The 26329-nt window shown below is 43.3% G+C and overlaps 2 protein-coding genes across 8 annotated transcripts in view; one reads left to right on the top strand and one right to left on the bottom strand.

Annotated features, from left to right (window-relative positions):
- Nucleotides 1–9913, bottom strand: part of CDC27 (cell division cycle 27) — a 71164-nt gene extending 61251 nt beyond the window's left edge. For all 5 annotated transcript variants that reach the window (XM_059380783.1, XM_059380784.1, XM_059380786.1 and 2 more), the window contains exon 1: nt 9824–9913. In XM_059380783.1, coding sequence (XP_059236766.1) covers nt 9824–9850 — 27 coding nt within the window. In that variant the 5' untranslated portion in view covers nt 9851–9913. The remainder of the gene's footprint in view (nt 1–9823) is intronic.
- The window catches only part of MYL4 (myosin light chain 4), a 29044-nt gene continuing 12124 nt past the window's right edge, over nt 9410–26329 (top strand). The window contains exons 1-2 of one of the 3 annotated variants that reach the window (XM_059380790.1): nt 9410–9645; nt 25999–26149. In XM_059380790.1, the coding sequence (XP_059236773.1) occupies nt 26033–26149 (117 nt within the window). In that variant the 5' untranslated portion in view covers nt 9410–9645; nt 25999–26032. Of the gene's footprint in view, nt 9646–9868; nt 10341–15243; nt 15274–25998; nt 26150–26329 lie in introns of those variants that run through there. The other 2 variants (XM_059380789.1, XM_059380791.1) reach the window with 2 other exon arrangements.

The following is a 26329-nucleotide window of genomic DNA, read 5'->3' as shown; positions in this document are numbered from 1 at the left end:
CATCATCATCATCATCATCATGTTTTCCTCCCTGATCAAAACCTTCTAATGATTCTTCTTGGATAGCTCCACAAAGTTTACAAAATATCTACAGAATAAAGTACAAACTCCTTAGGAAACTATTCAAATCCCATCTGGCTTTAATGTCCCTTTTTCAGCTCTGTTCTCACATCTCACCAAAGCTGCCTGTGGTTTAGAACCAGAAAAAGCCTCCATCAGTCACTGAACAGTCACTATATTTTCATACTATAGTCTTTGCCTACTTGGGTTATCCTTTAACTTCTCTATCTCCTGAAATTTTAGTCATCCTTTCTTCAAAATTCAGCTTACATGTTCCTCTGCCTTTACTGATCTATTCCTTGCAATATTAATTACTCAATCCTTTGAGGTCCTAGACAATTTTGTTTATGCTTTTAAAAATATCAGGCTGTGAGTGCCTGTGTGGCTCAGTAAAGCCAGTAAAGTCAGATGTAAAGCATCTGACTCTTGATTTTGGCTCTGGTCATGATCTCAGGGTTGTGAGATCGAGCCTCGCACTGGGAGAGCCTGCTTAAAATTCTCTCTCCCTGTCCTTTTGCCTTCCCCCACCCCACCCGCTCATGTGCACATGCATGCTTTCCTTCAAAAAATAAATAAATGATCAGACTATTGATTAGATTTGATTATATTACTTAACTAGGTTGCAGCTTCTTGAGGAAAAAAAAGCCAGATACTATTTTTCCTATAATCTCTTGATTATACAACCTAACTTGTTATTTCCCTCGTTATCCTAGATAACTGCCTTTAAACATAGTGCATGCTCAATAAATGTTTATAGAATGAGTATTTGTTTTGGAACTCTGAATCTATTTTCCACTTACTGAACTACAAATTTTTAGAAATCTAATCTGGAGTTAAAATACAAGGTAAGGGATCTTAATATAATTAGCTTTTACTAATATAAATAAAAGGGAACATTAATGTTGACAATACAAAACAATACAAAATAACATCTAGCTGTCCCTTCCTTGACACAACAACCTAAACATTAAAAAGCAAGGATCAAAAATCTAATGAGGAAATACCAGTTAGTCTGACAAAGGGGGAATAGATCAGATTTGGGGGCAACGAAATTTCTTAAGGAAGCAATTTATTAATACCTGAAAGATATTAAGATTTTTCTGGTTAATAGCAACCTAGATCATGCCATATACTTCCCTTCATACTACCAGATCATTTGTCTTGTCATCTTACTCAATATGCCCACCCCGTGCTCACTCATTCTCTCTCCCTCTCAAATAAATAAATCTTTGAAAAAAGCCAAAACAAATAAAAGACAACCAACTTGAGAGAATCAAATTCTTCAGGTGGGCTGTAGAAAGCTAATATACTGGATTTTCAAATCTCTGCCCAACATAAATTATTTATTTTGAATTATGAATTCAAAATTATGAATAACCCAGGCATTATTACACAGGACCCTATTTGGTCACTGTCATTGTGGCCACTGTGCTTTTGTTTTGTTTGAAGTTTATTTATTTAAGTAGTCTCTACACACAATATGAGGTTTAAACTCACATCCCCAGATCAAGAGTCACATGCTCTACCGACTGAACCAGCCAAGTAACCCTTTGTTTTTGTTCCTTTATCAAACAGTTAGGAAGATGAACCTTAGAACAAAAATGTGTGATGCTGGGAAGGAGTGCACGTAACAGTAGGTCAACTAGACTACAAAATTTCTGCTATCTGACCCTCTGTACTATGACACAGAAAAGACATAAATAAAAAGTAATGTGATAAACTATGAGTGTTTTCCTGAGAGAATTTCAACATTTGCATTAAGAATAATGCAAAAAAAAAGTCATTCAGAAAACAGGTTAAAGGGTGTTCAAATCTAATTTGACTCAATAATTTCTTGAATGTTTAATATATTCTCCCAACTACCAACTCACAGCAGATGAACCCTAACCCTAACTCTCTAACACTTACTAATAACCAAGATGACCGAGAGCTTCATTTTAATCATCTGTAAAATAGGATAAAAACAATATCTCTGAGATAAACCTAGTACAGTACTTGGCTGAATTCTAAACCCACATAAAATTGTATCTGTCCCTGTGGTGTTTCACCAGACCACACGTGACCTAAGCTTCCGGAACCATGCATATAGGTATCTTTCAAAATGATACTCATTTAAGTTAGGTAACTACAATAAATATGAAACGAAGAAACTCGAAAAACATTTACTTTCTAAGGCAGATCATTTCCCCCCCTGGATTAGTATCTTAATTGACTTCTCTGAATTCTGAATTCTGTTCCACCCTATGATCCATTCTCTTTCTATGAGCTTTTCACAAATCAGATCTCATCATATTATCCCTTTACTTGAGATCTTTCACCAGCTTCTCCTTGTCCTTAATAATAAAAATCTAAAGCACAAAACCAGGGAGGGTAGTATAGTCCATGTTTACCTCACCAGTTCACTTTGTATCATGTTCTCTTTTGTGCTTTGTGTCAGGACAACTTTCTTTCAACTCCTCAAACTTACCAGGTTAGCTTCCTGCCACAGGTCCTTTAAATACACACATAGTTCACTCTACCTGGTACGTTCCTTTTTTCCTCCACACAAACTTGATTTGTGTGGATTTGATTCATTCTTTGGACTTCTTTCTCAGGTAATGCTTTTTGGGGGGACCTCTGATGAGGTCAGGTATCCTTATTACACACTCGAACAGCATCAAGTACCTTTCCTTTGTAATACTACAGGAGGAGAGTAGTTGAGTAATGTCTTCCTCACGATAATACAAACTTCAGAAAGCTAGGTACTACATTTGGTTTTGCTCATTATTAGATTCCCAGCATCTGTTATGTACTTCGTAAGCAAAGGCTTAATATATGTTGAATGAATAACAAGCTGATCTTTGATTTCTGCTAGCCCTCCCACTCTTAGCATGTTAGGTTAGTCTTAGGCTTAAGTTTCTCGGTATTATTATGTGACTGACCCTTGGACAACATGTGTTTGAACTACACAGGTTCAATTACATGTGGATCTTTTTTGATACATACTACCGTAAATGTACCTTCTCTCCCTTATGATTTTTAAATAGCATTTTCTTTCCTCTACGTTTATTATAATACAGCATATAACACATGAATAAAATATGTGTTAATTGACTGTTCATGTTATTGGCAAGACTTCCAGGCAACAGCAATCTATTAGTAGTTAAGCGTTTGAGGAGTCAAAAGTTACACTAATTTTTAACTGCATGGGGGTCAGTGCCCCTAACTCCCCGCTTTGCTTAAGAGTCAACAGTATGTCCGATAGTTAAGGATCCCTGGAAATCTCCACTTAAAGAAACTCTGTGGCACACAAAATTACTCTTTTGTAATGAGAATAGTTATCACCTAATACTCCTTTATAAAATACAGGGACTTCCTAAGAATCTACTTGTTTAATTTTGTTGTAAAGAAAAGAACCCACTGAATAGAAAGACTATACCCAGGATTTAATTTTGGAGGTCTGTGGGCCAGCACTTCCAAGAGTGTGACTTTAGGGGAATTATTTAACTTTTTTCAGCCTCAATTTTCTCATCTGGAAAATAGAGTTCTATTTCTTGGACATGGATTAAATGACGATACAGATTTGGTGTTCTTAGCACATAGAAGACACTTAAAACCTTATCCTTTCCTGTCTCCCAATATAAACAAATTCAATACATCTACAGTTTCCATTATTAGAATATCTCCCAGCATATCTGCCACAATTGTTTATTCTGTTAACATATAAGCCACAAAAGACCCCAAAATGATTCAGCAGCTAACTTAGTACTACAGATCACCAGGAAGATGTGACACATTTATATACAATGGCCATAAAGTCCTAGAACTTTGAATTTGTTCCTGTCCTATTAAAATTAAAGAAATGAAAAAGTATTATAATCAAAGGTCCTATCCATTTCTGATATAGCAATCAAGCTTTGGGGCACCTGGGTGGCTCAGTGGGTTGGGCCTCTCTGCTTTTGGCTGAGGTCATGATCTCAGGGTCTTGGGGTCGAGCCCTGCATCGGGCTCCCTGCTCAGCTGCCTCTCCCGCCACCTGCCTCTCCACCTACTTGTGATCTCTGTCAAATAAATAAATAAATAAAATCTTTTTTTTTTTTTTTTTTTAAAGCAAGCTTTGTTCAGAAGAACATCATTCCTTTATTACCAATTAATTCTTAGGAGGGTCAGAAGGCGATAGTAAAAGCAGCCAACTCAAACTCTCATATACCCCAGACATACTGCAGCTTGGAAAGCCCCACAAACAGCTTCCATCACTACTCTGCTCAGGCACCTCAGAGATCCTCAGCGATGGTATCTCTTTGGGAGGGAAATGGACTATTTTCTAAGGTACTACAGACTGGTAGCTTATAAAGAGCAGGGCTAAGATTTGCTCCTTGGCTAGTTATATACTGCTCAACTGTTGGTAGGGACTTGCCCCTAAAAGTATATTATTCAGTGCCTCACCTCAGAAGTTCTACACATTAAAGCCAGAGGGATGAAATGCTACTAAAGTTATGAAGAAAAACAGAGCAACACAGTCCCTATCCTCAAAAAAAAAAAATTTTTTTTCTTTTAAAAAGAGATTTCCTAATGATTAAATGAATGGGTTAGTCCTAGGTTGCAATAATTTAAAAGATGAATCAACGTAAAATGAAATGGCAAAGTTCCCTCCTTGCTTGCTCTTCTTAAACATGTACTATTATTTAAAATGTAAACAAACCTCTATAAATTGTACAACTAATTCAGACTTAAATATGACCATATAAATTACTCTGTTTTATTCTTGTTTTTGTCAAAAGAAAATAGCTGTCGTTTTTTGGACCATAAAAAATGGATAATAAAAGCTTTGGACAAGATAAGAAGGTGTAAGGGGGATAAAAAATCACTGTGGAATTTTCCTGTTATACATTACGATCTAATTTCTAGAACTCTAATTTAGCTTAGGTCTATATCAGTGGTTCTCCATCTGGGTGATTTTGCCCCCCTAAGGGATATTTAGTAATGCCTGGCAGGGGACGGTGTTTGGTAGTCACAAATAAAGGGGGCACCTAGTTGGTAGAGGCCAGGGATGTTGCACGACACTCCACAATACATCCGACAGAGTTCCCCACAACGAAGAGTTAGCTTGCCCCAAACATCAATAATGCCAAGAATGAGAAACCCTGGTGTACATTACCATGTAATTGGATTATTTTACTAGCCTATATGTCTAACTCTTATCTTGTCCCTTCTTCCCAACAGTACCAGATTAACCTTCCCAAAGCAGTGCTTTCATTACAAATCCTTCTGTTCAAAACCTTCAATGGCTATTTATTACCAATACCTTAAACCCCTCAACCTGGGTTAAGTCCTGTGAAATCTGATTCTCCCTGGCTAGCAAAACCTCGTCTTCCTACTCTCAATTCCCGTTCTAACCAAGGCTATGATATTTTACCGTTTTGTTTTGTTTTGTTTTTGGTTCCTAAACACCATTCTCAAATTTGGGCTTTTGCTCATGCTATTCCATGCCAAAAACACTCTTTCTCTTCTTTACCAATTCAAACCCTTCCTATCTTCTAAAGCTTTAAGTTCTACTTCATCAAACAACCATTCCTATTTTTCCAGTCTAAAAGGATCTATTTCCTGAATTTATTAGTATCTGTGCAATCAAATACATTTTGACTTATAACATTATCCAATTGTTCCTGCTAAACATTCTTATCTTCCCAATAGGACTAGACCCCTCAAAAGATCAGAGGTTATGTCTCCACGTTTCCACTGGTTGGCTTCACAAACATCTCTTAACTTATTTTGTTCAGAGCAGATTGTCCTTCTTCCGATTTGTCTCCCTCTCAAAGGATTCTTCCTTTATTAAACAGTACCACCCAGATGAAATCCAGGCAGATGTTCTTGATCCCCATCCTCTCCCATTCAATCAATTTGCACATCTCCTTGGTTCTACCTCCAAACAGCTCATGAATATCAACCTTTTTTCTACTCCACTACTACCACTCAGTCTGTTATTTTCATCCTAAGACTGTTTTTACTCTTGCCTCCTTCCTCTCATTACATTTTATATATAGTAACCAAGAGATCTAACATCTACATCAGATCAAGTCAATCCTCTTCTGAAAATCTTTCAAGGAACCCCCATATACTTAGAATGAAAAGTGAACTCTTTATAATGCCGCCCCCCATTAATATGCAACTCCAGCCACACTGGCCTCCTTTCAATTATTTCAACGCCAAGTTCTGCTATGTCTAGGGCATGTGCAAAGTCCCTTTTACTCTTCCTGTAATGCTCTTCAAATTACTGTTTTCTTCTCAACCTTCAGATCTCAGCTTCAATGTTATTTGCTCAAAAAGGACTTTCCTGACACCATTTTTAGAGAGATTTTTAAATGTCTTTTATATTCTTCTGTGCTTGGTACATAACTGGTGCGTAACATTCTTTCCAATTTGATTTTTGCCCCGAGACGGCTTCTTAACTTTTGCTGTTTTGCAGTACCTCTTTTGGTGGTTCAGTTGCAAACCGGACACCTGGGTGTAGGTCAATCCCCCCTTTTAGGTCTCTCTCTCCTAACACCCTCTTTATAGTGCCCTTTTCACAGATTATTAATTTGTGATTATTTGTCTAATGCTTTCTCTACAGGTCATAAGCATAAAAAGGGCTACATTAGGACACTAGTCCGTAAAGGAATTAAGTTATCATATATTGCAATGATCTCCTCCTTCACCCCCACTCCCCAAAGCTGATTCTCTCAGTTCACAACTATACAGCACCGTCTTCAAGATATTACACTGTACCTAAATATAAGGCAATCTATTTTCTAAAAGAAAATTTCATAAACAAATGAGTTCAGCAAACTCAAGTATATAAGTCTTTTGAATAAAGACCAAATAGTCAAATGTCTATTATCAATTTAGTTACACATATATATTTTAAAAATCATAAAATATTTAGAAATTTTTTTCTAGTTCCATTGAACAGAATAATTTCACTAAAACTATTCACATCTATCTTAGATATCAACAAAGCCATTTTGGTGGGGGGAGGGGTCATCTAACATAATTTTCCTGACTACAACACCTTCAATTTTAAGTTATTTGAAATATGGAACCCTTTGAATCCATGTTAGAATGCTTTAACTGTAGGGGCGCCTGGGTGGCATAGTCAGGCATCTGAGGCTTGGTTTCAGGTCAGGTTGTGATCTCAGGGTGGTGGGATCAAGCCCTATGTCAGGCTCCAAGCTCTGCATGAAGTCTGCCCCCTCTGACCTCCGTCCTCTCAAATAAATCTTAAAGAAAAAAAAAAAAAAAAAGGATGCTGTCCTTGTACATCTTATTCCAAGCCAAAAGTATTCCTTTACTAGCTAAATAATCTGTTTGAACCAATACTATGTGTATAGTACCCATTTACTATACTGCTTATTAAGGTGATTTTTACAAGCCTTGTTTAATTTCATCCAACACTTCTGTGAAGTTCTATCCCCAGGAATAATTGATAAATCCATTAAAAATGTCTTTGCTTTTTTAAAATCAATTTCATCAGGTGAATTTTATAAATATCCAAATTAACAATGATTGAAGTCATTTAGGCTAGTGTGTCTTTCGTAAGCAGTTATATTAAAAATAACTGAGAATTTCTGCCTCATAATAGGAGAGATGTTTGTAAAGATGCATATATAAAGTAATGCTTTTCTATGAGAGACAATTTGGAGGAGGAGCTAATATTTAGGCTTAGTTGGTTTATCAGATTGGCTATTCCATGGTAAAGAAAAAAACTTTAAAGAAAAAAAAACACAGAAAACAGTTGCTCATCTTTCCTCTCAACTTTTTCCTATGCCTAGTAATTTCACGATGCCTTAAACAATTTTCCAACTTTCATTCCATTATAAGTACAATTACTTACCATAGTTTTTTTCTTTTTAATTCTATTTGTCCTATTTTTATTTTCTCCTTACCAATTCTTCCCATTTTCAGCCCTATCCCTAATCAGTTGTTCATCACTGAAGCTAAAGTTGTTTACTCCACCCGGTCTTGAATGGATTCTTCTACCACAAATTTACAACCAAAATTCTCACGTAGCCATATTGTAAAACTTCTTACCACAGTCCCCAAATCTAATGGACAAAGGTAGTATGGGGGGTGGCGACATATTTGACTTTTAAGCCTAAAAAATCCTGAAGTGCATTACTGCTATGAGTAAGGAAAAAGAGTAAACCTGATGGGTCCTCTATAGGCGTAGGCTACACATTTCTTTTCTTTTCCAGGTTTATGTTCAAGTTGAAATTGTTATTAAATAATGTTTATAGGCTAAGAATGAAACTAGTTTATCATTTGAGAAGCCTTCTGGGGTCAGAGAAAGCAACTGTAACATTAGATAAGACAAAATTACAAGAATATGAAACAGAAATTAAACAACTTGAGTGATCTGCTTATCCATTTAAGAAGGTACAGATAACTACTAATTTCACATTAGGCCTCAAAAAAAAAAAAATAAAGAAAAATCTTAAAAGGGACTCTACCAGTAAGAGGGATTTGGATGGCAAGAAATAGCATTGGAAGCATTGATACAATTTACAAACAGGTAAACTTCCCAAGACAGAATCCCAATACTAATAGCTGTTCTATGTAAAGAGCTGTATGTAAAAAAGAAACCAACTGGGAGAAAAATTAAGGAAATATGGAAGTGGTGACGCATTAAAATATTTATCATTTGACATCACAGGCCTATGAAGGGTTATATGAAGTAATTTCTAAAATCGATTTGCTTTGTAACTTCCAAGTAAAGCGAGCCTATAACTCAATGACAGCAGTTGGTAGAGGTCAACTCTTCTATTGAGGCAAAGATCCTACGGTGAGTTGAAAGTCTCCCAGACCTGGTCCGTCAGGAAGGGACAAAAGATTTCAGTTTCTTGAGATGGCGGGGGGGGGGGGGGGGGCGGGGAAGACTTGGCACTGCATCACACTTCAAATCCAATCGGGTTTCTCCCATGCCAACCGAGCACTGTGCGTCAAAGCATACCTTGGTGTCGTAAGGACAGTGAAATGGATGTAAAAACCCTTGTCTTTCATTTCCTGAACGCCTTATCAACATGCACAATAAAACACTCCTGATTCCCATCACAGGTCACGGGGAGAGCCCCTAGAGTTGCCGCTGCCACCCCTCCGGCCCCCCCACCCTTCCCCCCGTAGAGGTGCTTGCCCCTCAGCACTGGGCCTTGGAGTTTTCTCTTCCCAGATCACCGTCGGGGGGTGGGGGCGAATTCACCGACCAAGGAAAGCAACCGGGGCTAGGAAGTCTGTTACAAAACAGAAATCGGGATCAAAAATACCGATCCTATCGTCCCTCCGCCCGCTCCCGGAGCACAAAAACAAAACCAAACACCCCCCGCCAACTTGCCCCACCGTTACGAAGGTGGCCCAAGCTCTGATCAAAGGTGCCTCCCAATCATCTTCTGGGCGAGAGAGCACCTGGGGCGAGTCTCCGGCCCCCGCCCCCCGTCCCTCGTCTCTCACCCCGGCCGGGACCAGGCCCCTGGACTGACAGGAGGGGCTGGCCTGACGCTGGCCCGCCCGGGGAAGGCTGCATTGCCGCCGAACCGCGCTCACACCGCGGGCGGAAGCAACGCGGGACCTGAGGTAACACGGCTCGGGCTGCGGGCGAGGCCTCGGAGCCGACGAGAAGACAGGCAGGACCCGGCAGCAGGGGAGGCGGGAGAAGCAGCCGGGCCTAGGCCGCAGCAGGCCGCGGAGTGGCCATACTCGGCTTCCCGGCCGAGGCTGCGAGCCAAGCCTCAGCGAGCGGGGTTATCATTACCTGGACGGGTTCCTGCAGCACCGTCATCCTTGAGGCTCAGGCCCACTTTCTGCAGTGCCTCAGGCCCCCCCCGTAGCGGCTCCGGCCCGGCCAGCCCCGGCTCATTTAAACTCACCAGCGACCGTTACCGGGGGATGGGGGAGGCCGAGCGATTGCCGAGTACCTCCGAGCGGGACACGGAAATACCCGAAGTGGAGAGATCCGCGCGGGAGCTAGACGGAAAAGCCCGAAGGAGGCCGGAAACGCCCGAGGCCGGTCGGCGGAGGAGGAGACCGTTGCCGGAAACTGTCGAGGTTTCCCGGAGACTACCGAGTCCGATCCAGAGCGTAGTTTTCTCCTCTCGGCCACGCCTTCAGTCACGCACGCCACGCCCAACCGGCCACCCTAGGCTGGGCCACGCCCAATGGGCGGCCCGCCGGATGGGCGTGGCTTGCTGTAGCTGGCGGGGAGCGTTACGTGGCCGGACTATTGATCGTCTCCATTCGCCGCTCAACCTCTGTGGATCGGTTGATGCGCGGTGGGTTAAGCAGAGGGTAAAACACGAGAGTTTGGGGCTGACCTTAAGAAGTATTTGTTCAGTTGAGTTCATTTATCATTGTAGAAGTACCTATCGTAGCTCAAAGGGAAATAGGAAAATTTGGAGGGATTGCCACGCTTCAAAGGTTTAGTTTGGATCCGGGGCTGTCTACACTGGAGACGTTACGGTCTCTTTAAAGGAAAAGCAGTGGAGCGGAGTGCAGCGTTATGTGGTGCCCATTATAAATGATGTCAAAATTAAGAGGAGAGGGAAATAAATTGGAATTAAGATGAGGAAGGTTTCATGGAGGTAGAAAGGGAGACTTAAACTGGACTCTAAGGTATGGGTAGAATTAGAAGAGAAAACTGGTAAGTGAAGGGAAACAGATCAGTCTGATAAGAGTTAAGGCATTAACTGGAAAATAATTACTTAGGTGACCATATCATTGAAAATCTCAGAAAGCAGGCAGAAATTTGTGTGTTGTGAGATCTGGAGGTGTGTTTGTGGTGTGTTGGGAAATCCGGAGGCTTGATTTTGGATTTTACCTCTGGCGCTAACTAGTTTTAGGTCCTTAAGCAAGTCACATCTCTGAACTTGTATTTCCTTAGTCTTAAAAAAAAAAAAAAAAAGACTAAAAATTAAATGCATTGATGTGTGTTGGTATGTCTAACACACATCATAGGCTCTCGCAAATTTCTTTCCTATTCCCTCTCCCGCCAAAATGTGTGAGCCAGGGAACCACTGAAATTTTGGGGTTTGGTGGATGAAAACGGTTTTTGAAAATTAACTTGTCTTGCGCTTAGGTATGTAAGTCACACCCCATCACTTCTGGTTGATTAAAGCAAGACACAGGGCCAACCTGAATTCAAGGGAGAGAAATAGATTCCACCTCTAGATGGGAGGAGAGCAAAGTGACGCTGCAAAAGGCTTGTGCCCCTGAGCGATTGATTTCTGGACCATCTTTGGAAACAACCTACCAGATAGGAGATGAGAATCTAGTAATGGTAATGCAAAGAAAGAGATACCGCCCTTAAAATGTGATGCTTTGAACTGAATGCAACACTCCACATTTATTCTGATAAATGCAGAGAACAATGAGACTATTGCTTTTACTATCTGGATGACTTCTCTTAAAGTAGACTAAAGTTGTATTTGCATTTTAAATTGTCACATGACATTGATCATGCTAAGCTTGTGGTCATTTCACATACACAGCTCTTTTTGACACAACATGCTGCATGAAAAGTACTTGTGCAAGAGATTCTTGTAAACTTGAATGTAGGAACTTAAAACACAGCATACATAATGATGACCTTTTTGGTGTGTGAAAATGTTTATCTAGAGTCAACATTTAAAGAGACCATGATGGGTCGCCTGGGTGGCTCAGTGGGTTAAGCCTCTGCCTTTGGCTCAGGTCAGGGTCTCAGGGTCTCGGGGTCCTGGGATCGATACCCACATCAGGCTCTCTGCTCAGTGGGGAGCCTGCTTCCCCTTTGCTCTCTGTCTGCCTCTCTGCTTACTTGTGATCTCTCTTGCTGTAAATAATAAATAAATAAATAAATAAATAAATAAATAGAGTCTTTAAAAAAAAATAAAGAGACCGTGATGCTTGGCGTTCTGGCTCTAAAGCTTAGAATTTGCTTAATGCGCCCCTTCTTCCTCCCCTACCCCCCCAAAAAAGCATCTCTTTTCTAAGTGTTCTTCACTGGGCTAATACAACAATTGTGGTTTTCTGCTCATCCACAGCAAGGCCACATTGTTTGAAGTTGTGCTTTGGTGGGATCTTTTAAAGCATTTTTACTTCCTTCTGTGTTCCTGATTGACCTACTTAAACTTGCCATCCAGCAACCACTTGGGCGTCCTGCTGTCTGTCATCCATTATCCACATATGTTTAGCTGGTGAGCAGATCTGGGTTGCAATAAGCATTATTCCAAACATGGTAAATTAGCTCTTCTCCTTAGCCTGCCTGTTGGTCTGTTTCATGTTCAGTCAGATTTGGAGGCAGATTTTAGAGAACTGCTCAAGAAGCTAGACTTGATATCAGTGCCAAGATGCAGGTCGCACTAAAATATGGTCCCCAGCAAGTTTACCATTCTGAATGCCTTCAGTACCGCTTGTCTGTACCCTTCTTTTGTCCCTGTTGAGGCTGCAGTCTTATTCTTCTGTTACTTGATCTTGAGGTTTTTACCCCTGTGTTTCCTCCTCCATCTTGGTCAAATCATCCCCTTCTTTTGGCATCTCTGACCACAGTCTCCTAGTTTTCCTTCTACTGCTCTGTTTTCATCAGTTCCCTTTGTCCCCCTGCCCCCAACATTGGAATGGTTCAGGGGCTCGTTCTAGGCTTTCTCCTCACCCTACACTTTCTTTCTTTGCAAACCCATCCATTCTCTTCACCTCCACTTTCATCTAAAATTATTCCAGGGGCACCTTGGTAGCTCAGTTGATTAAGAATCTGACTCTTGATTTGGGTTCCAGTCATGATCTCAGGGTTGTGAGATCAAGTCGGGCTCCAATCTGGACTTGAAGCCTGCTTAAGAGTCTCTCTCTCCGTCCTCCCTCTGTCCCCTGCCCCCATTTCCCTCTAAAAAAAAAAAAAAAAGTAAAATTGTTCTAAAATCTCTATCTCTAGCCAGACTGTTTCTTAGAATTCCAGATTCAAATGCCTAGCTGTCAACTGGACCTCTCACAAGGGCTTGGTCAGAATGACATCCCCCGTCCTCATACTTGAAGCATTCCTACCCCAATTTAAGGTACTAGCACCCTTTCTGTTGCCCAAACCTGAAACCACTCTCTCTCTCTCTCTCTCTCTTTGACCCTAGCACCTAATGACAAAAGCCCTACTAAATTTTACCCTGGATGTACCTTCATGTCTCGTCCTGTCTCTAGTCTTACCTGTCCTCAAAACCAAGTCTGATCATGTTAGGACTCCCTCCTAAATCTTCCCACCCAACTCAGGATTTCCCATTGCTCTCACGATATTGCTCAAACCTGTTCACTACTCTTTTTTTTTGAGAGAGAGAGCATGAGTGAGTGCACAAGTGGGGAGGGGCAGAGGGAGAAGAAGATAAAGAGTCTTAAGCAGGCTGCATGTCCAGCACAGAACCCCACTGACAAGGGGCTTGATCCCCTGACACTGAGAACATGACCGGAGCCAAAATCAAGAGTCAGACACTTAACCAACGGAGCCACCCAAGCGCCCCTAACTTCTCTTATAAGGCCTTCCAAGGTCTAGTCCCTGCCTCCTTATTCAGTTTTGTCTTATCTCCCTGTTTATACTCTACATTCCCACGAAGGGGACCAGACAGAATACGTCACTTTGGCATAAGGATTATTTTGACCTGAAATCAATGAGGAAGCAGCAAACACAAAAAGAGCTCTTTGCTTTCCCACTATCTGCCTAAAAGCAGGACGTAAATTTCCTTTTGTGAAGGTGCTTCCTCACCCTTCTCCTGTACCAGCAGGAGGAAAACAACCATTATCACTAGAGACAAGGAGTTGGCACTGATTTGGGTCTGCACAAACAAACTTGCCGAAATAACCCTTTTCTTCCATTAGTTTCCCCATATATTTACCTTTCCATAACTTACCACCCCAGAGGCCAAAACTTTTCCCCTCTATTTTGTCACTTCTCCACAAATTGATTGCTGTTTGCTAAGACAGCAGATAAGCCCCAAGTCCTAACCACCTCTTGTTTTTAAACTCTTGTTTTAAAAATTCTGTTAATCTGTCTTTTGTCAGTTTAATTCACAGGGCCCATGCTACAAACCTCAGAGGGTGGAAGGAAGGCCACATGAGGCAAATAGCAAGAAAGTGGCCATCTACAAGTTGTGAGGAAAGCTCTCACCAGAAACCGAAGTGGCTAGCACCTTGATCATGGACTTCTAGCCTCCAAAACTGTGAGAAAACACATTTCTGTTGTTTAATCCACCCAGACTGCAGTGTTTGGTCTAGGATCCTGAGCATTCCGATGTAATCAAGATGATTTATGTCTGATCTCCCTAAGGGAAGACTGTGTTATATTTCCCTATATTGCTCTTTGGAAAGCATTATATATTTAGTATATGCTTAAAAAATATTGACTGATTAAAGTGGAAGCCTTTACACATATTACTTCTTCTTCCTGAAATACTTTGCCCTTGCTCTTTGGCTAAATCGAACTCATCCTTCAGGCCTCAGCCTTGATATTATATCCTCAGAATATTCCGTGTCCATCTAAACCAAAATTATTAGCTCTGTCCTATGATTCTCTCTTACAGCATCTTTGTTCTTTCCCTTCGTAGTATGTATGGTAATTTTAATTACATTTGTTTAATAGAAATTCCATGAAGGCAGGGACTTTGGCTTACCTTGATGTCCCCATTATCTAGTAGAGTGCCCTGCACAAATATAAAGTCATTAAGATATTATAAATGTATCCGATGACGAAAAGACATGACCACTCAGTGTTTTCTCTTATTGGTCATAAGTTGATGCTCTTCTGACTCTCCCTTTCTGGATCCAGAGAGCATGCTGGTTTTGTACATAAGGCCCGAAGGGATTTCAAATCAAAGCAGTCTGAAGTGTTGAGGCTAATCAGAAATGCATCCTGGTTGAGGTGCGCTCTGAGATGGGCTACTTGGCCTATGGCAGGGAGGGGTAGGCAGACTTCAAAAGCACAGAGAAGAAGATAAACAAATTGGCTTGCCTGGAGGGGAGTCCGCATAAGCTTGGTTGAAATGGTAGTGTAGGGAACAGTTGATAAGTTTTGGGTTCCAAACTGATGACTTTAGGTTGATAAAATAGACCTAGGGAGCTGCTGGTGGTGATTGAGCTGGGGAGTGACTTCACGAGAATGGAATTTGAGAATGATTATGCTAACAGCTGAGGATTATGTGAATTGGAGGAGAGAGAATAGGGGCCAGGAGTGCAGCAAAGAGGCTGCTAGGAATCGAGGTAACTCTTAAATTTCCATTATTCTTGGATCCTAGCTGGTTGGGTTACAGGATCCTTGAGCCTGGTGGGCAAGAACGAGTTCTTGAAACATTTTACGGTGCAAAAAGATGTTTTTATTATAGCAGGGGGCCAGGACTGTAGGCAGAAAGAGTTGCATTGTGATTGTGTGGAGTGACTGATCATAGAGGGTTTTCTGTCTGTCTTACAGAGGTGAAGGTGATACTAGGACTCCAGGAAATTGAGTCTATAGGTTCCTGGAGGTCTGGCTCTTAATAAGATTGTGTTCATGAAGACAGTTACAAACTATAGTGAAGTTTCATGTTCTACAGGACTGTGATCTTTATCAGTTGACCATTTGTTTTCCCCTGCCTTTGTTCTTCCTCCCGTTCCTGGTGCCTCAGGAATGTTATTTGTATATCCCACCTTATGGGGCCTTGGAGGCGGGTGGCTTGCTGGATGTCAGCTCTTGTGTTTTGCCCTTAGCTTGCTCTCTCATCAGCTGAATCCGAAAAAAAGATGCAAAATGAAAATAGTTCCATGTTACTGTTTTACAGTGAGGAATATTTTTCTCCAGTTCCTTCTCTTTAGGACATTTAGATTCCAAGCAGAAGGCTGCTTACTGAGCGCAGGCAGACCATACGAGTGAATCGAATGATCTTGCTGTCTATTACCTCCTTGCTGTCTATTACCTACCAGTCTATTACCTACCTCTATTACCTCCTGTCTATTACCTCCAAGGGACCTGAAGGGACATATATGACTGACTGCTAGATAAAAAATATTTTTCTTCTTTGGGAAGGATGTTCACCGAATAGTAGATTCTCTGTTTTTCTCCTTTTTAGGTCCTAGGCACGCTTTCATTTTTCTCTGCATAAATTGCACAGCAGTGAATTCAACGCAGATGTGATTATGTGCCAGTCTTGAGTCTACACTATAGCTGTCTCGAGTAGACCCTGTTGTTGCTGTTACTTTGTTTTGTGTGTCACACGTGTATGATTTGAGAGGTAGGTGATGAACTAGGTTCAAAATATACTGAGTTTGAAGTGGCCTCTGGTGAGAAGAGAACGAATGTTAATTGAAAATATGAAGCTTGGGGCACCTGGGTGGCTCAGTGGGTTTAGCCTCTGCCTTCAGCTCAGGTCATGATCCCAGGGTCCTGGGATCGAGCCCTGCATCAGGCTCTCTGCTCAGCAGGTAGCCTGTTTCCTCCTCTCTCTCTGAGCCTGCCTCTCTGCCTACTTGTGATCTCTCTCTCTTTCTGTGAAATAAATAAATAAAATCTTAAAAAAAAAGAAAATGTGAAGCTTGAACAATTTAAGAAAGAAGTTGGGGCTGGAGGTAGAGATTTTCCAGGGGCTCCTGGGTGGCTCAGTCAGTTAAATGTCTGTCTTCAGCTCAGGTCATGATCTTATGGTCATGGGATCGAGCCCCGAGTCAGGCTCCTTGCTCAGCAGGGGTCTGCTTCTTCCTCTGTCCCTCCCCCTTGCTCGTGCTCTCTCTCTCTCATAAATAAATAAAATCTTAAAAAAAAAATCGAGATTTTCCAGGTAGAACGAAATGCATTCTATTTTGGTTATGTGATGCCCTATAAAACCTTTGTGAGAGTATTTATCATTACCTTCAAACTATTTATTTATCCGCATCCTCCAGACCAGACAGTAAGCTTCTTGGGGGTAGGATGGGCTCTAACTCATTTTAGTAAAAGCATGTGCATACTGTAGGTGTCATAAGCGTTAGCTGAATGGATGAATGAATGAATGAATGATGAGAGTAATCTGGGTAAAGGAGATACAGGAGAGCAGGGTGAGTGACAGAATTCTGGTGTGATAAGTACAGCAGAGAAGGCCCAGAGACAAGAGCATTAGATCTAGCCAGAGAAGTCACTGGTGGGGGTGCTAGGGAGGAAGTCAGAATTTGAAAAGTAAAAGAAGAAGTTGGTGGAAAGGGAAACCAAGAAAAGAGAATTATTTTTAGCTCTAAAAACATGTCCCCAGATGCTGAGAAAAAGTGCTTGCTAAGGTGTTGTCTCTTTTTCCTTACTAAGAGCCATCCACGCTGTGGGTGACAAGGCTAGCTGTCATGGATGCTTTCTTGTTTCCTTGTCCTCTTTGGGGCCAGGACTCTCCATGAGGGAATTGCATTGGCTCTACCAGCTCCCACTGTCCCCTTAGTGTCCTGGGTTCTAGTCTCAGATCTGCCATGACTCATAGTGTGACCTTGGGCAAGTCGTCCCCTTCTGTTTGTGCCTCTAAAGTCCCTTGCAGCTGACAGGATGTCTGGGGGAATGCAGTTGGGATGACTGGTGAGGATTCTGACTTGCTCTCTGTTGCTTTTCAACTATAAATCACTTTGCCAGACACCAGCTGTCCTGCCCTCTGCTTTGGATTCTCTGGCGGGCTCCAAGACCCACCTGCTATTGGGGCGCTCCCAATGTCTTCCTCCCACGGGTCAGCTCTCAGATCCATCACTAGGCTGCACTGCCTTGATCACAGCACAGACATGAGTTTCAGCCATTTAGATGGACTGTTGAGTGATTGGGCCAAACGTGTAGCATTCACCACTTATGCTAAACAGCTGAGGAAATGAAGTTGGATGGGATGATTTAAAGTGCTCAGAGGGCCAGTGCTATCATGGCCCTTAAAATTTTGATTTTAGACCCTTCCACTCCTTCTCTGCCTTTACCTTTGGTTCTCTGAGTTTTCAGGGTCACTAAGATTTTAGGTTTTCATTGCTTTTTTCTTTTATCTTTGGTCATAAGGAATCTTCGCTACAGGAGACTGAATTAATCATTCTCCTTGAGTTATATAGCCTTCTTTCATCACTGGACCATACCAAGCTTCTTGTTTAATTAGTTATTTATTCCTTTTTAACTCATTGCTCCATCCCATCCAAACAATATTCACCATAAGTGACCTTCAGATATTTTCAGTGTGTATTTTTTTTGGTGTATGTGTTCTTGAATAATGAGTGAGGCTTCTAGTATGTGTGTACTTAATAAAATTTAATGATATATCTTATTTTCCCAATATAGCCAATGTGTTATTTCAACATGTAAATAATATAAAAATTATTGAGATATGTATTATTCTTTTTTTTTTGTCCTAAGTCTTCAAAACCCAGTATGTGTTTTTTCTTATAGCATGTCTCAATTTGGATGCTATACTTCCATCACAAATACTTGATCTGTATTTAGATTTCATAATTGCACAGTTGAAGAAGAAGATTCACATACCTAAGTTTTCCAGGCATACTTGAAAATTTTCCAGTGACCAAATCAAGTATCAAAAACCCCCCATTTTCCTTTAACATTTGCATCCAAATGGACAAAATTGCTTACTCTATTTTATTTTATTTTATTTTTTTAAAGATTTTATTTATTTATTTGACAGAGAGAGATCACAGTACACAGAGAGGCAGGCAGAGAGAGAGAGGGAAGCAGGCTCCCTGCTGAGCAGAGAGCCTGATGTGGGACTCGATCCCAGGACCCTGAGATCATGACCTGAGCCGAAGGCAGCGTCTTAACCCACTGAGCCACCCAGGCGCCCCCGCTTCCTCTATTTTAAAAGAATTATTTCAGTATCAAAAGTATGTCTGGGGTGTCTGGGTGGCTCAGTGGGTTAAACCCTCTGCCTCTGGTTCAGGTCATGATCTCAGGGTCCTGGAATCGAGTCCCATATCCAGCTCTCTGCTCAGCGGGGAGCCTGCTTCCACGCCACACCGCACCCCCCCCCCCCCCCCCCCCCCCCCCCCCTCCCCACCTCCTATCTCTTTCTGTAAATAAAAAAAAAAAAACTTAAAAAAAAAAAAAAAGTATGTCCAAGTCAAGTAAACTCACTAACTCTGTGTCAACTCAGTATTGCTAACACGAAATTCAAGGAGATACTGCATAAATGGAAAAGCAACTAAATGTATTAATATCCACAAAACATGTTAACTTTTCTTGTCATTTTTGCAGCCGGTTTACATAAGGCTGTTGATTGAAATTAGAAAAGTGTGTTCTAATTTGCATTGTGAGGGGCTTCAATTTTAGCATAAATTCTTGTACCTCTCTAGCTAAGTGGCGAATAAGCATTTTCTTTCCTTGGACCTTCCATTTGAGCTCATTCATATGCAATATGATATCAGTGAGATTATATGCAGGTATTTTAAATTTATAGAACTGTAATTGTGGTTTATATCTTATTCAGCTTCTTACTCATCACTATGTCTTCTGGATATAGTGATGGAGACCCACATTGCTTCTGCGTCCAGCTACAAGTCATGCTGCAGCAAGAACGTCCTTATTCACGCCTCTTCTGAACTTGAGTGGGATTTCTGTCTGATGTATACTTAGCCTGATTGCGCTTCTAAGTCACAAAGCCCTTCAACTTCTATCCCCCCTATTTCTTAGCTCTTCTATTCCTTTACCTTTCTTTTTTTTTTTTTTCTTCTGGAAGATATTCTTTTTTTTTTTTTTTAATATTTTATTTATTTATTTGACAGAGATATCACAAGTAGGCAGAGAAGCAGGCAGAGAGAGGAGGAAGCAGGCTCCCTGCGGAGCAGAGAGACCGATGCGGGGCTCGATCCTAGGCCCCTGGGATCATGACCCAAGCCAAAGGCAGAGGCTTTTAATGCACTGAGCCACCCAAGGCGCCCCTGGAAGATATTCTTTCTTTTGCCTTTCAATACCCTACTATTTTTCCCAGCTGTGTCCATCATGGCTACTTTTCAAATCTATTGTGTTTTCTATTTTAATGATTAATTTTTTTAGAACTAACATATCATTTGTTTTATGAAAGTTTTTTTTTTTCTTATTTCGACTATTATACTTCTCATATCTGATATTTCCGTTTGGTTCTTCTTTATGTCTTCTTGTTCTGAATCATTTTGGTAATATTTCCTTCCATCTCTTTTGGCCATGTTTACTAATCTTCGTTTAAAATCTTGGCCTGTCTGTTGTCATATTTCTATTTCAGGTACCATCTGTAATCAAGTGGGCTGTATCCTTTTGGATTAGTTGTGCTCCTCATCTGTCTTGTCATTTTACCTAAGGGTACATAGGTTGGTTGTCCAACAGAGCAAGCCAGTGCCTCTGAGCTCATGGGGTAAGGGTTGGAGGTGAATGAGCCCTGGTACTGAGAACAGTCCCCTTTACCCCCATCAGAGTGGAGCAGCTTTAGTAGGGGAGATGTTTTTATTAGTATTTATTAATACTGAATACTTTTAGTATAAATTTTAGTATAAATGCTTTTATTAGTACTTATTAATACTAAATATTAATATTTAATAGGGGAGATTTATTGCAATTCACCAGCCCTGAGAGGTTAGGGTAGGAGGGAGAAAACACTGTCCGATGTTCAGTTGCTCCCTACCTAATTTTTTACTAGCTCTTCACAAGCACAGTGCGTCTTCAGGGGCCCTGATGTTACCCTAACCAGCACCTGAATCACAGGCGATGGGACATCGCTGTATGTTCAAGGGCAGTAGTGGAGAAAAAATCAGAACCCCAGCACTCCTTTTTTTGGGGGGGGGGGGTCATTCCACAGCCACGCCTGGCTACATCTTGCCCCAAACCAAAGCCACTCTTCCAACACACACACACACACACACACACACACACACACACACACACCAGTTCAAAACAGGGCTACCCTTCATTCAAGGGGTTTCTCACAGTTCTTTTAATTTCTTGGTGTTTTCTCTGTATAATTCCTCCACTGTTGATCTTGGGAGAGGTAGTAGCCACCACACTATTTCAATCAGGACCCAGGTTCAGCTATTTTGGTACTTTCTCTGTCCAAGGCACTGTTCTAGGCATGTCACCCAACACCTTTTTGCACCATAAAATGTCTCAAGAATTCTTTCTGGACTCTTGGGCTCAACAATCCTGTATCCCAATCAGCTAGGATCCAAGAACAATGGAAATTTAGATTTGCCTCGACTTCCTAGCAGCATCTTTGCTGTACTCCTGGCCCCTACTTTCTCTCTCCTCCAATTCACATAATCCTCATGACGAATCTATGAGGTTATATTAGCAGTCCCATTTTACAGATAAGAAAAGTGAGACGTAAAGAAGTTATCTCAAGGGGTGCCTGGGTGGCTCAGTCATTAAGCATCTGCCTTTGGCTCAGGTCATGATCTCAGGGTCCTGGTATCGTGCCCCACGTCAAGACTCTGCTCAGGAGGGAGTTGGCTTCTCCTTCTTTCTCTCTCTCTCTGCTCTCCCTCCTTCTCTCAAATAAATAAATAAAATTAAAAAAAAAAAAAGTTAACTTGAGGGGTGCCTGAGTTGCTCAGTCATTTAATTGTCTGACTCTTGATTTCAACTCAGGGTCATGAGATCGAGGCTGTGAACTCAGCGGGGAATGGTCTGCTTGGGATTTTTTCCTTCTGCACCCCGCCTCCCCCCACAGCCCCAACGCACATGTGTGCTTTATCTCTCAAATAAATAAATCTTTAAAAAAAAAAGTGAACTAGCTTGCCTAGCCCACTGAGTCAGGGCTCCAACCGGGACGGTCTGGCTCCTAAGTGGGCCTTCTTACCCCCTGACTTGCAGTAGAGCCCGATTTACCCAGTGCCCTCTCTGGGGACAGCTTCATGTTGGCCAGGGCATTGCCCCGTGGTGTCTAGCTTATGAGACGCTGGCCAGAGGAGAGGAGGGAGGGTGACAGAGACAAGGCATTAAGAGCCAGGCCTGCTGTCAGCAGCATTTGATCCCAGGCAGGAGACTCTGATGGATCTCTTTCAGGACAGGACACAGGATGCGCGTGGTTGGAGGGGAAGGGAGAAGAGTGAGCGAGTGTCAGCCCAGCCCAAACGAGGGCTGATGTCAGTTCTCTGTGTGTCTGTCCCTGGGTTTGACGTGGGCTGTAAATGGGTTGTGTAAAATTTCGTCCTGCATTTTCCATCTGCTGGGTCTGAAGTCCTTCCAGCCGGAGTGTTGCAGTGGGCTGGAGCCCCTCTGGCTCGGGAACCATGAGAGGCCTCAGAGACAAGGGTTAGGCTGCCAGTACTCGCTACTGTACTTGCCCTTTCACACTGTGCTTCGGTCCTTCCCTTTCTTTCCTTTACTCTGCTTGGTCAGCAAATGTTGGAGGAGGAGGCCTATGACAAAGACCTGGCACCAGCTACTCTAAAGGGACAAGAAGGTAAAAGTCAGTGCCCTTGAAGCACAATGGGGTCGTGGGAGTGAGAACTCTGACTTCAGTTCCTGGGCTCTTCTGACCTGTGAGCATCCTGACTTGTGGCAAGAGCAAGGCCAGAGACAGGGAGCTTGACTCTTGAGGCATGGATCTTTCTGGAAAACCACACCCCCCTCTAGTTGCTTCTGAAGTGCCAGAATCTTTTAGCTGATATTGATGAAAGAGAATCAGAAACCGATTTGAGTAGTGTCTCCTCCCCTGCCGGGGTGCTTGTCACCTAAGGTTTCAGGCAGGCTGGCTCCTTGTGTGAGTGTGGCTGATGGACAGGCTGCCTGGCCCCAGGGACCTGCTACATGCTTTCTGAGCCACAAATATGTCACACCATGGGTCCCCAGCCGCCGCCTCTCCTCCCCCACCCCTCTCCACCTCATCCTCACTCCTGAAGCCACAGCTCACAATCCCAGTAGCTGCTGCCACCTTACCTGTCCCTACCCCATGGGCTCCCTTCTCCTGGAGTTCCTTCCAGGAAGTTCGAGACACCCCAGCACACAACTGGCTTCATCTAGGAAAGCGAATGAAATTAACAGCTCTAAGTGTTTCTAATGTGCCAGGGATGGCTTGTGGGGCTCTGCTTACGTCATCGTTTCATACAGATCTCACAATAAGGAAATGTTTACTGTTGAGGGTCCTTAAGGTACTGGGCCTGAGATTAGGAAATGGCAAATGCAGGAATCAGCCCTATGCCCCCCTGTCCCTGACGCCCACACCCTATCATGTCTGCAAATGCTCAACCAGCTCTCTAACCTCAGAGCTCTGTTCCTGAGCAGACTGGGTATTTTGATCCTCCTGAGAATTAAAACAGAAAGAAAGAAAAAAGGAAAAAAGAGAAAGATAAATGAAGGAAAAGGGAACTCCTGACTCTGCCTTTTGAGGATCGAACTTCTTACTAGAATGGTTAGAATAATTTGTTTCTTAACTGGAAGGGGATATACAAGAGCATCTCGCGAAATCGCAGACTCATTTCTTTGATGATTGTGGGATGCAGGTGTAGGAAAACACAGGAGTGGTGCTGATTGAAATGGAAAGGGGAGCTCCCAACCTGGCCTCTGTGCGTCCGTTATAGCCACAAGCAAGTTAAGGGAGCCTAGGGTGTCTGCTGAACCCTGAAAGCTCCTCATGATCTTTCATTTTAGAGATAAACAAGCTGAGGTCCAGAGAGGGGGAGTGGCTGGCAAGGTCATGACTGGTGTTTGGATCTTCCAGCTTCCGGCTTGCAGCTTTCCACCAAACACCAGTTTGTGTATCTTTGCAAACCCCACAGCACACCTAGTCTGGGAAGGGGGTGTGGTGGGGGAGAGGAGAGGAGAGGCTGGGCTTCCTTTTTCCTCCTTCCTCACCACCAGCAGTAACTTGAGTTCCCAACCCCTGGGGGGAATGAAGAAGTCAGGGAAGGGAAAGATAGGGAAACTGGAAGGGTGCAAGCCGAGGCCTCTAGAAGCAGGGGACACCAAGTCAGAAGGCACAGAGAAGGTGAGGAAGAAGAGGGGTGAAGTGGGGTGAGGTGAAGGGGCCAATGGCTGCTGTCCCAGCCAGGGCCAGTGCTGTCTGGGGTTCGGGTCTTGCTCTCTCTAGTATCTCCTCGGTCAAGTCCTGGCTTCTTTTCCTGCCTCAGTTTCCTTTGAAGGCCTCTCTGCTTACCAGTGGTGAGAGCACACCTAGGCTCTAGGAGCGGCAGGGCGGGGGCAGAGCTCCACACACCGCACAGGGAGCCAGAATTAGCCAGCTCAGCTCTGCCTCTAAATGGCTGAATGTCTCCAGGCCACTGTAAAGTCTCTCTCTGGACATTAGATTCCTCACCTAAAAAAGCAGGTAGAATGAGACCAACTCTAAAGGCCCTTTTAGCTCGGAAAGATGTGGGAAATGGAGCCTGGGGAAGAGCAGATGTGGGCCCCAGGCACCTGGAACTGGACTTAGGCACTAGCGGGGATCAGGTGTCCATCGCACAGCCATCTTGTTTCACAGGAAGGAAACTGGGCCCAGAGAGGCAGAATGACTTTTCGGCTTCTCTCAGCTTAGACTTTTTTCCTCTGAACTGGAGAGTCTTAAAGTTCAGCTCCAAGCAATTCTGTGCAGTGGATAAGCTTTTTTGTTGTTGTTTTCTGAACATTTTATAGGCTTTCAGCAGTTTTTACTGTTTAAAAGTTTTACTGTTTAAAAGTTACAGTTTTTACTGTTTAAAAACAGTATATGCTTGGCTCCGTAACTCAGGGGTTAGAGCACTGGTCTCGTAAAAACAATATATGCTTGTTTTTAAAATTTCCATTAATAGAGGAAGTGAAAAAAAGTACAAAATTACAAATTGCCGTGATCGCCCCTTCCTTACCGCCCCCAGGTCCCAGGGGTGTTTCTTTCTAGCCCTTTAGTATGTATTCGTCCTGACCTTTTGGATGAACACACAAACATACCATGTACGCACTACCCTCCCCCCCACCCCCGTCAATGGAATTCTGATCTCAACGATTTAAGCAAAAACTTTAAAATCAGACACACCTGGGTTTTGATCCAGCTGATAGCTAATTAACTGAGTGACCTTGTTACCTGACCACTTTTAGTTTCAATCTCTCCAAGTGTAAAATGGGAGTAATAATGATATCTACTTCATAGGATTGTGGTGAAGGTGTAATGAGACTTTATATTCTAGCACTTAACAGTGCCTGGTACACAGTGGGCCCTACACGTACACACACGCACTTATATACATGCACGCCCACGCCCACACACAGAGTCCAGGGGGCACAGAGTGAGTTAGAGGTATAGCGACGACAAGACCCAAGTTTTCTGACCTCCAGTCACACCGACTCTTAGCCACCTCTCCCTGCCTCTCACCCCAGCCCCCCAGGCACAGGTTCAGTGCCCAGTACTTGTTGAATGGATGATTGAGGTTGCTGGTGGCAGGGGGTCAGCGCAGGAATCTGAGGTCTGTGGCGCTCCTGGGATGCCGGCTCTGGAGGATGGAGGGCTTCCCCCTGTGGATTGGGAGGGTGTGGGGATGGTGTGGGTTGGCCGGACCAGCTGTTGCTTTGGGGCTCCAGGCCCGAGAGCTGAGCCTCAGGGCAGAGCGGAGGCCCCAGAGTGGCTCTCAGCTTAGAGGAGCCTGGCTTAAAAGGAATGTGCAGTGGGTTGCCTCTGCTCAGGAGGGGCTAAAAAAAGCCTTACCCTCCCCTGGGCTTTGTGTGAGGGTTATCAACTGCTCAAGTCAGCTCATCTCTCTGGCTGGACTCTCTGGCATTTTTTGAGAGGGTCTGTTTTCCTGGCCCCTCTGGGTTTCCAGCCGTTGGCAGGAAGAGGTCAGCCGGTCCCAGAGGTGGAGGCCAGGAGAAGTGTGAGGTGTGGAGGGAGGGGAGGCTCGTCGTCCCAAACCTGGTGACAATACACAGTTGTCAGCTGTACCCTGCTGGTGTTTCTTCCTTTTATAGTCAGACCAGTTGCTGTTGCTCTCACCCAGCCCCTCTGTGGGGGCTGCTGCCCAGGATAAAAGGGGAGGGAGGCAGCCCAGTCTCCTGTCTCATCTCCCAGGCGCCACATCTCGATTCCTTCCTAGCTCCCATCTCCACCGAAGATCCCAACGAGACGACATGCCTCCCAAGAAGCCTGAGCCTAAGAAGGAAGCGGCCAAGGCCGCCCCAGCCCCTGCCCCGGCCCCAGCTCCTGAGCCCCCCAAGGAACCTGCCTTTGACCCCAAGAGTGTCAAGGTGAGTGAAGCTTAGACACTGGGATGGAGGTGGGGATGACGTTCAGGATTCTGACTGTCCTGGACCGTAGAGCTCTGTTTCCTGGAGGCTGGACTGGGCTGACGGCTGTGGTGGTCCATGCCCCCCATCATGGTGCCGGAGGTGGTGGAGCTGGCGTTGGGGCTGGTGAGGGGTTTTGGG

Source organism: Mustela nigripes, chromosome 16 (assembly GCF_022355385.1).
Source record: "Mustela nigripes isolate SB6536 chromosome 16, MUSNIG.SB6536, whole genome shotgun sequence".
Classification (NCBI taxonomy): domain Eukaryota; kingdom Metazoa; phylum Chordata; class Mammalia; order Carnivora; family Mustelidae; genus Mustela; species Mustela nigripes.
This window is presented reverse-complemented; position numbering and strand designations above follow the sequence as displayed.